The following is a 12,629-nucleotide window of genomic DNA, read 5'->3' as shown; positions in this document are numbered from 1 at the left end:
TATACTAAAAATTAATCGCCTACTGTATTTTAATTTTAAAGATCAGGACAAAAATATTCTTTTGAAATTCGTTTTTTGAGTAGTGTATATGGAGTGATTGCATAATAGCCTAGAATAAAGTCTTACTCTTGTATATTGTGTGGAGGGGTTAGGATGTGTGTGAGGGATGCAAGTGTGTGTGGGGGGATGACCACACGCTAGGTCCTGGGACTTTTTACTTAGGCATACTTAGGCCCATCTTGACCAGTTAAATATGTATACTACAGAGATCCTCAGTCAGGATGCTGTGGCATTCTAGGTGTCCATGAGATGCTTCTAAGGGTGACCAAGGCTGCCCATGCAATATTAACACCATTAGATGTGCAAACACCTATATGTGATTCACAAAATAATCCCAAAGATTTCAAATAGGAATCCAGAGTTTCAAAAGCATCCTGACCTGTTGTGGTCTTTTCTGCGGTCCTTGTGACAGAAGTCTTGCTCAGTTATTTTCTGTAGTTAAAAACTGAGTTAAAGGTAAGAGCTGGTATTTTCTGAGTACCCTGGGTTAAAAAAGGCTTGAAAACATTGATATATATACACATTAAAAGTGTATAAAGTATTTATATATTAATTATGCATGTTTATTCAAATTGGATTTATATAATTATGAAAAATTGTTTGTTTATACAGTTTGCAAATTATATTTTCCTGTTCCATGTTATATGGTAAACATATTAAAATAGATGCGTTTGTCATTAGTTGAACAGCAGGCAATCAGATTAAACATTTTAAACTTTTAAAATACAGTGTGATTTGTTACTTTGTGTGTTAGGTTTGTATTTTACCATCTGTATATAAGTTTAGTAACATTACCCTATTTACTCAAACCCAACATGAGGTTTTCCCCCATTCAGCATGGGGGGGAAAAGTCCCTCTTATTGGATTTCAGGTGAGGACCAGAGTCAGACTAATAGCAGCCATCTTCCCCATACCCACTGTCTGGTGCAACTCTAGCTCCAGCTCTCATGGGGCACAGAGTACATAGAAACTGCAGTGCACCTCAAGTCCTGGGACACTGCTGTGTGGCTGGGTAGGGGCCATGCTTCCATGTGACCCCGGGGGGTATGGAGCCAAAACTGTTTGACAGTAAGGGGGGGAAGGGGCAGAGACTGCAGAGAGCGATGGTGATGGGGGTGAGCAGACTGCAGGAAGTTTTGAGGAACAGATGACAAAGGGAATTCCACACCCCAGCCACCTGCCCACTCCCCTGCATTACTTTCGCCACTGCAGTAGTGGAGGAGACAAATTCAAGATGACCCTCCATTAGTTAGATTCTATGCCTGGAAAATTGTAACAAATTTATAATTTTTCCATTTATAGAACCTGATTATTGGGGGGGGATCATTTTAGATTTAGGTAAGTATGGTATATTAGAAAATTGCTTAGCTAAGTATTCTGTATTAAATGTAATTATATATTATTACATATGTTTATTTACCCACAGGGAGAAGACAATGGTTATTATTTCAGCCCAGTAGAACATTATTGTGTTTTGACCTTTTTTTTTTCTTTTGCTTTTTCTCTCAGGCGCTCTTTTGAATTTTTAGACTTGTTATTGCAAGAGTGGCAAACACATTCTTTGGAAAGGTACGGGCACAGAGCATGCATGTTCTTCATCTGTGAAACTTGTTAATAAATTTGAAAATAAGAATCTTTATTTTGAGTTATATAGCTAGAACAGATGGCCAAAGTCTGAAATAAGAGTTATGCAGAGTGTGGTAGCAGTATTTAGGCCATCGCTACAATTAACAATCTGTTAAAATTACAAAAATCTTTTTTTAAATGCTGTTTAAACATGCATTTTAAACGTGCATTGGAATTTAGAATGCTGTATATAAGTGAACAGGTTTGCTTTATGGGTAAAAACTATCTTAAATTGTGTTTGTTTCTCTTAGCAATCATATTATGCAAAACAAATTTATTATTTAAAATACCTGTTTACCTTTTAAAGATAATTATTTTGCAAGAATTTAGTAGATGGACCTGGATCTGTTTGTCTGAAAAATAGTGCAGCCATAGGTATATTCATAGTGGGAAAGGAAGGAGTGGAGAAGTGGAAGCATACAGGTTTTCATTCCTGCATGACCCTAGACAAGATCTTCCTTGTTGGAAGAGGAAGATCTTTTCCCAGATTCAGCATACTTCCTGCTGGAGAAACTGCAGGAGTACCTGTATTCTCCCCATCTCTAGCAGGAGAAAAAGGCACTTCTGTCACTAGAAATGTAATGCATGTCCATGTCCTCAGTAATGCACAATCGCAGAAGAAAAGACTGCATCCCAGTTACCTAAATCACTTTTAACCTGTGTCCTGTGGACCCCTAGAGGTCTGGAGGCTGTGTGAGAGGTCTGCGAAAGATGACTGATCAAGCAAAAGTATATGAGAGATCCTCACTTGCAATTCAAAGGGGTCCAACCAACATTCGAAATTTCCAGTGTGAGCCACAAATGAAAAAGGGTTGAAAACTGCTGACCTAAATAGATACTAGTTTGTGATTTTTTTTTTTTTCCCATCACCAATATTTTATTATGTATTAGTGTTGATAATGATCAGTGCGCTTCGTTTACATGCTTTTAGGATTGGGTTTAAAACCTCTTTAGATATGTATTGACATGGCACAGTGTTATCAGAATGTCACAATTATTAATATATTTATCCCTTTCCTTCCCTTCTGAAACAGGGGAAGTAGTGTTATCTTTATTTACTGATGAGGAAGAACTGAGGCATAAAAAGTTAAAGTGATAGGCCAGAAGTTGTCATATGTCACGGTGTATAAGGCAACACAGTGTATAAGTCAACCCCAACCTTTTTGATTTAAAAAGTTAGGTTTTTTATATATTCGGTGTATTAAGTCAACCCACATTTTATAATGATCCACTTGTCAAATATTCCAAATGAGTAATTTGTTCACCGTATGGATCCTTGACATTGGAAGTTTCTGCATCTTCATCCTTGCTTTGATCTTTGTTACGAAAAAAAGATTCGGCTCTGCTGGCAGGTTCCAGGGAAGTTGGATTGGGCCCCTGGGAGCTCGGGCACCACTCAGCCCACTGGAAGCCCCCGTGGCTGCGCCTGGGGGACACCACAACCATGGAGGGAAGGACCGCCCCCTCCTGCAGCTCAGGGGCTGCCCAGCCCACTGTGGGGGTGAGGGGTGGGTAGGCTCCACTGAAAGCAGGATTGGGCCCCTCACCACTTCTTCCTTCAGCGGCCTGCTGCAGCTGGCAAGAAGCCTGGTGCTGCCCAGGAAAGGGCTGCCTCACACCATGGTGGGCCAGCAGGCTAGGCAGTGATCCGGGTGCTACGCGAGCTCCCAGGGACGTGATCCAACTTCCTTAGAGCCCAGATATGGTGTATAAATCAAGGTGGAAATTTAACGGTAAATTTGGGGGGGTTCAAACCTCAACTTATGCATTGTGAGATACGGTATAGAAAATGTTTGTAGGGAACTAAATCCAGTGTCCTTAATCCCAGTCAAGTACCTTAAATGTAAGATCCTCTTTTCCTAATCTTGTAAGGATATTTTGCAGGCAATGACAGTTCTTTGTTTCTCACTACTCTGTTGTCTGTTGAGTAAATAATCATTATCAGGCCATTGGTATGTGTTCTTGTTTGTGACTGGTTGATCCCCAAATTTATTTTTTAGGATTAAATCAGGCAATATGACTGTATGCCAAAATATAGGGAAGTCTGGATTCTATCATTCTTTAGCATAGCAAAAGTTTTGCCATGTCTAACCTGTTTTAAAATAAAAGGATTTTCCTAAAATGCTGTGCCTGTCTATACCAGTAAACTCTAATTTTACAGATTAGACACAGATTTCACTTTCTGAATAAGAAATAACAAGCACCTGATACAGCCTGTGAGAGCCTCTAGGCTGCCAGATGGCTTGGAGAAACTTTAATTAACAGGTTAAAAGTATCTATTTTTTGGCTAAATATGTAGCAGTAAAAGGTAATACGAGGACTGTTTGTCTTCTAGGCATGCAGCTGTCTTGGTTGAAACGATCAAGAAGGGAATTCATGATGCTGATGCTGAGGCACGAGTGGAGGCAAGAAAGTAAGTTTTGACTTGGCTTTTAACTTTGATTGAAAGCATAGGTATTTTGCTGTAATGGGGAGAGATTTAGTTATTGTAACATGCTTGAAGTATTCAGCTGTTAATCACTGGGTTAAAATTTGATTAGTTGATTATTTTAATGATCTTGAATGAGTGTGTTTCTCCCATTTCAAAGTTTCCTACCCATTTTAATAAACCATAGGAAGAGTGTTGTTTTTAGAATCTAGGGATGTTAACATATTTGAGTAATGCAGGTTAGTATTGCTATTGAATTGTTCCTCCTACTTGATTAGTAGAATCATTGAACAATTAACATTCTATTTGTGAACAAGTATGCCAAAAAGTTACTCATCTTCCTCTCCCATACCTGTGTTTTTCTTTTATGGGCAACAAGACACATACCAGCAAGAATATGTAAAGAAGTTCTCAGAGTGGACATGGGCAGATAAAATGATTTTGAAAAGATGAGTTCAGGCTTGTGCTGAATGCCTCTACAACCTGGATAGCAAATATATTTAGAGAGCATATACTTACCCTGATTTTTTCCCCTTTTGCTGCTTTACCTACTTGTTCTCCCTTCTCCTGCCTCCTTTCTTATTAGTCATAACTGTATAACAATTATACCTGATGTTTCTTTTGCTTTCAGAGCTTATCTAGGTCTTAGAAATCACTTCCCTAGTGAAGCAGAGGCTCTGTACAATTCCCTTGAGCCATCCTATCAGAGAAGTCTCCAGACTTACTTGAAGAATTCTGGCAGCATAGCATCTCTTCCTCAATCAGACAGGTCATCCTCCAGCTCACAGGAGAGCCTCAAGTAAGGGTCACTTAAGTGATCATCAGCCTGAAAAGGCAACATTTTTGCTTTGTTGCTTGTTTATATGTAGTTCATGTGTTCATATGGACTCAGGTTTAATGATGAACTTCACTATTACATACCAATTTGCTGTTTCTGTGTAGTAATTCTGTTGATTAAAATGAAGCTAATATTGATCCTTTGCAGTTAGCATGCCACAGTAGAGGCTAAAAGCAGAAGTTACTTGGAGTTTAGCACTTTGCTCATGAATAATTTCTAAATATGTGCACTGTATTACATTGAACGATCATTAAAGTTATCGAACCAAACAACAATTTCCGCAGTAAAGCAGCAAGTGTATCACTTACCTAAGATACGGAACAATGAAAACATATCAAGAAAGAGACTGAGTGCTACTTCCTTCCATTCGATTTAAGATAGATCATGAAACATGCAAAAGTGTGGCATTGCAGTAATACATCAGGCAGTACTTAGGTCGGGGGCAGGCAGTTATTTCAGGTGGAGGGCCACGTATTGAGTTTTGGCAAGCCATCGAGGGCCACATGACAGGCAGCCAGGGGCGGATAAATATTAATTTCCTACATTTTTTAGGGGCCCAGTGGGCCAGGTAGAATGGCCTGGTGGGCCGCATCCAGCCCACGGGCCACATTTTGCCCTCCCCTGACTTAGATGCTTCAGAATAAGTACAGAAACTCTCCAAATTCTGAGGGTATTTCTGCTCAACACAAAAAGATAGCTAAATTAAAGCTAGCTCATTTACCAATAACAGTGTATCCACAGTGACATAAAGTCCATTGCAAGCTAATGGCCTGTGTATGCAGGATCTCAACAGGCTGTACAGTCTTGTATATTCTCTGTTGTGTGCACTCCTATTGGTGCCTGAAACCTTGAATACATATTCAGAGCCTCCTGCCTAGAGCATTAGTCACCACCCCAGAGCAGGCTGTCAGTGATTAGCTCACAGTTGCTACTTTAATCTGCTGCTCTCAGAAGCAACTTTTTGGGCAGACCTCACAACAGAGGCAGCTCTCTGACACCTGTGGGGCAGCTGCACCAGTCTCTGCTGCTCTGGTGGAAGCAGCAAGGCCCCCAGCACAACTGCTGCTCCCCAGAGAGCCAGGAGGGTAGGGGAGGAAGAGCTGAGGACTTTGGGATGCTGGGGGACCAAGAGACAGCATTACAGAGATGTTCCTGTTTGAAACAGGGGTGTGGGTTGTAGGCGTGTTGGTCTAAGGCAGGGGTGGGCAAAATATGGCCCGTGGGCCAGATTCGGCCTGCAAGGCCATTCTATCCGGCCCATGGGGGCCCTAAAAAATGTAGAAAATTAATATTTCTCTGCCCTTGGTTCCTGTCAAGAATGACAGGAAGTAAGGGCAGTAGGACCCAGGGGAAGCCCGGCAGGCTCCAACAACAGCGGGGACCCACCTGGCCCCGCCCCCCCCCAGCCGGAAGCTCCTACCAGGGCTTCTGGCCACGTGGCTGCCCCATGCTGGAACCTCAGATAAGTGGGGGGAGAAGGGTGGGGGACCCCAGGCAAGGAGCACAGGGTGGGGGGAAGCAGCCCCTTCCCTGCCCCGCGCTGCAGTTGCTTACAGCCTGCTTGGGGCTGCCTGTGCCTGCTCCCGACAGCCCTGTACGGGCTGCAAGCAGCTGCATCAGGGAGTGCTGGCCATGGGGCAGGGGAGGAGCTGCTCTTCCCTGTGCTCAGCTTTTTCCTGGGATCCTTTCCTGCACAGAGAAGAGCGGCCCATTGCCCACCCCATGGTCAGTGGTCTGTGCTGCTGGTGCTCGCAGCCCACATGGGACTGTCTGGAGCAGGTACAGGCAGCCGCACGCAGGCTACGAGTGGCTGCAGTGTGGGGCACTGGGCATGGGGCAGGCGAGGGGTTGCTCCCCCCCCACCCGCGCTCAGCACCAGCTTGTAACCCGGCCCTACTGCCAGGCTGGCAGCGGGGCCAGGTTACAAGCTGGTGCTGAGCACAGGGAAGAACAGCCCCTTGCCCACTGTGTGGCCGGCACCCTGCGCTGCAGCCGCTTGCAGCCCACCTGGGACTGCTCCAGACAGCCCTGTGTGGGGTGCGAGTGCCTGCAGTAGGGAGCACTGGCCATGGGGTGGGCAAGGGGCTGCTTTTCCCTGCGCTCAGCACCAGCTTCTTCCCTGCCGGCAAGCAGGGAGTTGGAGCTGTGCGCTGCCTCCCACCTGTACCGCAGGGCTAGGGGGAGCTGGGAGTGAGTGGGCAGGGAGCCAGTGGGAGCACGGGGCCCGCACAGGTACCCCAGGGTCAGTGCTGGTGGGGCCCAGAGCAGGGTGGCAGGAGCGTGGGGTCCCAGCTGGCAGGGGCTCTATGGAGCTGGGCCAGCTCCCGCCTCTTTCTGCTGGTGCAGTCCAGCCTGGCTCCACAGACCCCTGCCAGCCTGTGCCCTGCTTTAGGCCCCACCAGTGCTGGCCGTGGGACATTTGTGCCAAGATGGTGACCAGGGGGTGGGGCACTTGTCAAGGGGCAGGGCTACCCATGCAGCCCTCCACAGCCTGCCAAAACTGGGTAAGCGGCCCTCTGCCCAAAATTATTGCCCACCCCTGGTCTAAGGGCATAGGTGGACAAGGTTCTTTGGGTGAATCTGATATCTTTTATTACACCAACTTAAATAGTTGGAAAAAAATTTTTAGCAAGCTTTCAGGTTTAAAAACTTTGTCAGGCTGAGGAAGTCTGTTTGAAACGAGCACTCTGTGGCACTACAGACAGCCTGAATGTATCCGCACTTGCCTTGTGTAGCCCTGATAAGGGCATATTAAATGTCATTCCATAAATGTAACTTGTGTCCAAGACCTGAGTTGCCTACAAAGCTATCTTATACATGTCTATACAGGCATACCTCATTTTATTGCGCTTCGCTTTATTGCGCTTCGCAGATATTGCGTTTTTTACAAATTTGAGGCAAGACCCTCCACCAGCAAAAAGATTACGACTCGCTGAAGGCTCAGATGATGGTTAGCATTTTTTAGCAATAAAGTATTTTTTTAATTAAGGTATGTACATTGTTGTTTTAGACATAATGCTATTGCACACTTAAGAGACTACAGTATAGTGTAAACAACTTTTATATGCACTGGGAAACCAAAAAATTCGTGAGACTTGCTTTATTGCGATATTCGCTTTATTGTGGTGGTCTGGAACCGAACCCTCAATATCTCCGAGGTATGCCTGTACAAGCTTCTGTAGTTCCTTGAAGCAAAGTGTAGATATATTCAGAGACTTAGTTAGACTTTAGCTATGAGTTTCCCCTTTTCTGCTCTTAATTTCAGTTATATTATTTTTGTGTAAATGCTATTACCATAAGCACTTTAATTAGAAGTTACCTGCAGAAATATAATTTTTTACTCAGTATGTGCAATTTTACGTGGCTTTCAGGATTTTGAAGTGTTATAATTCACATTCTTCTGTTAAGAGTAGAACTTAAAAAAAAATCCCTTAAAAAAAAAAGGGGGGGGGGTATTTTAACTTTTAAAAAGCAAGCATGGAAATAGGAAACATTTTTCTTTTCTTTTTTAATTTCACACATCATTATAAAAGTGTTAAGAGGTTTTAAAGATGATGGTTCTTTCAGTCATACAAGGAGGCTGGCTTCAGTGGATTTAATCGGATCACTTCAAAGGTTGCATTTAGATGTTGGGGCAGAGAATGGAATCTGGTAGGATTCTTCCCAAGTCTGCACACACAATACACTCCCAACAATGCGAGTCATTAAAGTAAGATTTTACTTGCAATACACTACATCCAAAATGGCATTATGCCTGCTGACCCATGGGCCTTCTTGAACTTGACCCCTTCTCAGTACAGATTCAGTATGCTCAAATACTCTATCAAGTTCCTTAGATTTTAGTGTTTTTTGATTTGGAGTAAAATAAGTATCTCAAAAATGCTACCTGCTTGTGGCATTTATAATAAATTATGTGGATTTCTGGGTTGCTTTCTGTTTTCTAACATGAGGAACAAAATAGTTAACAATACTGATATTTAAATTAAAATATTAGGGATCTTAATTAAGTCTTTTAGAGCCATTATTTCAAGGTCTGGCCAGAGTCCTATATCATTTAAACATTTTTCACAGTTTTGAAACTTCTTTTTCAACTAACTGTAGAGATTTGCCTGTTTTTAAAAAACAAAAGATAGTGGTTTGAGTGATGTGCCAGTACGCAGCATTGACCTATACTAGCTGAGCATGAACACGTCCTGGTTCCCAGCCACATGAATGCTCAGGTGGTATAGACAAGTCAAAGAACTGCTGTTTTTTGCCACATTAGCAGAGCAACACGTAGCAGAATCTGTTTCACTCCTTTTCTCACTTACATTGCTTATAGCAGAGAGAGTGCTTTCTTGGGCACACAAATATTACTCTTGGGTCTTTATTCATCAGCAGAGGGAGGGGCTTACAGCTTCAGAGAAGACCAGGAAATTTAAATTGTGCAACTTTCCTCACTGTCAACTTGATCAAAGAGCTCAAAGAGAAAATGGTAGAAAGGGGTGGGGAATAGGCCCAGAAGAAATTATGTAAAAAAAAAAAAAAATTTTTGAAGAGGAATATCAAAAGAAGCAGAATCTTGCCCCACTGCTTCCAACACATTTCATGCCACTCTGGGCAGGTATTGATCAGAATCTACTAGTGGAAGGAATGATTGCAGGCAACCACATCATATAATCCTTTTGTTATGTGTGTAGTAAGATCCATCTTGAGTTGTTTAGTCTCTACTCTTCCTGGAAGGCTGGTCAGTCCCCAGGGTTAGAAGTGTGTTTTTCTGATTTCCAGCCCAAACTTGTTCCTGGGATATTATAGTACTTCTGTAGCTTATATTCTGTCATTCATATTCTTGAAAGATTTATATTACGTTGTCAGTCCCCAAAGACATTAATGTTGTAGCAAGGGGTTAATTTTACAATGTGCAAAAGCAGAAACGGTAGGATGTGCATGTTATGTATGTCATTCTAAGTAATGTGTTACCTGAAATCTGTTTTAGAAAATGAAGGAAAAATATGAAGGGTTTAAGAGTATGGTTCTTCTGTTTTCCAAAAAGGCATAATTGATTTTTGGATGCAATATATATCGTTGAGTTATTTTTACTGAAGCAGTTATTCCTTGCTTATCTTTCAGTCGCCCTCTGCCCTCTAAATGGTCTACAGCCAGCCCAGCAAGTATAGCCAGTAGAGGTATGTTTATTGTTTTACTGTACATAAAAATAGAATTATTTTGCGTAAACTGTACACTTGGGCAGGCCATCATTCTCATTTTTTTTAATTAACCTTGAGTTCTGATCAAGTCTTTTCTAATATTTTTTTGGTCTTTACTCTCAATTAAAACTGCATGACTACAGATGGTGCTATCATCTTTTTTCAGTTGCTTATACACTCTGTGGCCCTGTGTGTTCAGAGTGCAACTTTCCATAATGGATGTCTACCTCTGTAAGGAATGCTTTCCTAAATATTTTCTTCTTCTGTGTGCTTCGTTTTACAACTGTTTCATTGTGAAGTTCAACTGGCTCCCTTCTTTGAAGCAGAGGTTGGCATTTTAAATAGTGGTGTGGTATCAGGAAAATTCACCCAGATTTAGCCAAATGAATTTCAGTTCTCACTTGCTCAGCTGAAGCATAATGGTTTGGCAAATAATGTTCACAGAGCTTTGTTTGTTCTGGGTATTCCCCAGTTTGGAACTGCTGTAGTTGAATTTTTCCAGATGGTCATGCTTCTTGCTCCTGTAGTACTGAGGGCAAATCTGAGAACAGGCAGATTCAGGAGAAAGGGAAAGGAGGATGTGTGGAATGCAAAGTGGGCTTTAGGTGATAATGAGGAGAGGGAGAAGGGGCAGAGATTAGGTGAAAGCAGATTTAGGAAGGGGAACAAAACACAATAAAATGAGCATTTTGAATGGACAGATGAACACAGAACAGTTCATAGGGGCACAACCTGGAAGGAAATCCATGATTTCAGAAATGGAACTCTGTTTTGCTACTGGTAAAGTTCTCTGTCTCCATTGACTAGTCCATATTGGTACTACTACATCCATTGCTTAGTCTTGGCTCAGGCAAAGTCTGTGCTATGAATGTAGGCCTAGGGACAGACATTCAAAAAGCCTGAGCCTGAGTTGATTCAATCTTTGCAGGTTAGTCTAACTTGCCTAGGTTTAACCGGTTTGCAACTGTACAGACATTCCATCTGGACTGAAGAAATGCAGACACATGCCTGCAGTGGCTCAGGCTAGAAGTTGGGTGGTGCTAGAGCCACCCTCCTCCCTTCCCTTCTACAGTGCTGAACTGAGGGGCCAGGTGTCCAGGACCTAGCAGGACGCTTTCATTAGGGAGGGGCGTAAACCCCCACCCTGCCTGTACTGTCCAAGGCTTTTTCCCACTTGCTGCTCAAGAGGCAGGAGTGTTGCTAGACCCTAGCCCCCAGCTAGCACTCTGAGGCAAAGGAGGGTGGGGGGCAGTGCATGCATCTGTTGATGATGCTGAACTTTTTAATTTCCCTCTCCTTGCTTCTTCATACTGCAAACCGGACAGGTGAGGGAGCCAGCAGGTAGCTGATAACACAGCGTTTATTAGCCCATTAACAAAACAAAAGCCTGTCTCATTAGTTTAAGCTCTTCTTAAACAGCTTTTTCCAAGGAAGGAATGGAGGGACATTACCAGCTGACCAGTTGATTAGGTCCAAAAAGCTGTAAGCGGACACTGTTCTGTCTTCCTGTCCCAGTGAAATTGGAGGCACGCACACATAGACTTTAACTAGCATACTACATGCCTAAGGTCTGTTGGGCTGGAGTCCAGGCTGTGGGAGATGGGAGGGAGAGAGCGGGGTGGGGGATCCCTGCTTGAGCAGTGAGTGAAGAGGTGGGTGGGTAGGGGGAAGCCAGGTAGGTGCTGCTGTGCCTACAGTCTCTCATGAACCTCCAGCTAGGGAGCAGAGGGGCCCTGTTCCCTGGAGCAGGCAGCACAGTCCAGCCCAACCTAGGGCAGCAAAGTATCTGGTGAGGGACTGGATGCTGAGAGACTCTGGTTTAACTTAAACCAGGAAAGGGACTTGGACAGATATTGCATAAACCTGTTTGATCCAGATCAGTTAAGCCTGATATTACATTCAGCCTGGTGTATCTTCAGGGGCCATTGCCCGGGAGGATTATACTGCGGTTGCTTGGGGATGCAGGGGGGCAGTCAGGAAGGCCAAGGCGGAGATGGAACTGGGACGAGCTTCCTGGATCAAGGACAAGAAGAAGTCGTTCTTTAAATACATAGGGGGCAAAAAGAAGGTTTTGGGTAACGTGGGGCCCCTGCAGGACACGCTAGGAAATTTGGTTGTCACACCAGACGACAAAGCTAACATATTTAACGATTTCTTTGCCTCTGTTTTCCTGAGCAGGGACCGGAACAGCCACCCCCCCCGGGCCCCCCTTAGACCCCAGGGGAGGCGCACCTAGGCCAAGGGTTAGTGAGGAACTAGTTAGGGGACTTCTGGAGGGACTGGATGTATTCAGATCAGCTGGTCCAAACGATCTCCACTGTAGAGTACTGAGGGAATTGGCTGAGGTCATTGCGGGACCCCTGGCACGGCTTTACAAGTACTCGTGGTGCTCTGGTATGGTGCCAGAGGACTGGAAGAGGGCCATTGTGGTCCCCATCTTCAAAAAGGGGAGGAGGGAAGACACGGGAAACTATAGGCCAGTTAGTCTTAC

The 12,629-nt window shown here is 43.7% G+C and overlaps 1 protein-coding gene across 24 annotated transcripts in view; it reads left to right on the top strand.

Annotated features, from left to right (window-relative positions):
• The window catches only part of CLASP2 (cytoplasmic linker associated protein 2), a 276,414-nt gene that overhangs the window by 165,654 nt on the left and 98,131 nt on the right, over positions 1–12,629 (top strand). For all 24 annotated transcript variants that reach the window (XM_019508951.1, XM_019508959.1, XM_019508941.1 and 21 more), the window contains 4 exons: positions 1,570–1,629; positions 4,022–4,099; positions 4,746–4,913; positions 10,062–10,117. In XM_019508951.1, coding sequence (XP_019364496.1) covers positions 1,570–1,629; positions 4,022–4,099; positions 4,746–4,913; positions 10,062–10,117 — 362 coding nt within the window. The remainder of the gene's footprint in view (positions 1–1,569; positions 1,630–4,021; positions 4,100–4,745; positions 4,914–10,061; positions 10,118–12,629) is intronic.

This window comes from Gavialis gangeticus, unplaced genomic scaffold (genome assembly GCF_001723915.1).
Source record: "Gavialis gangeticus isolate Ggan-Ray unplaced genomic scaffold, GavGan_comp1, whole genome shotgun sequence".
In the NCBI taxonomy this organism is placed as follows: Eukaryota; Metazoa; Chordata; order Crocodylia; family Gavialidae; genus Gavialis; species Gavialis gangeticus.
This window is presented reverse-complemented; position numbering and strand designations above follow the sequence as displayed.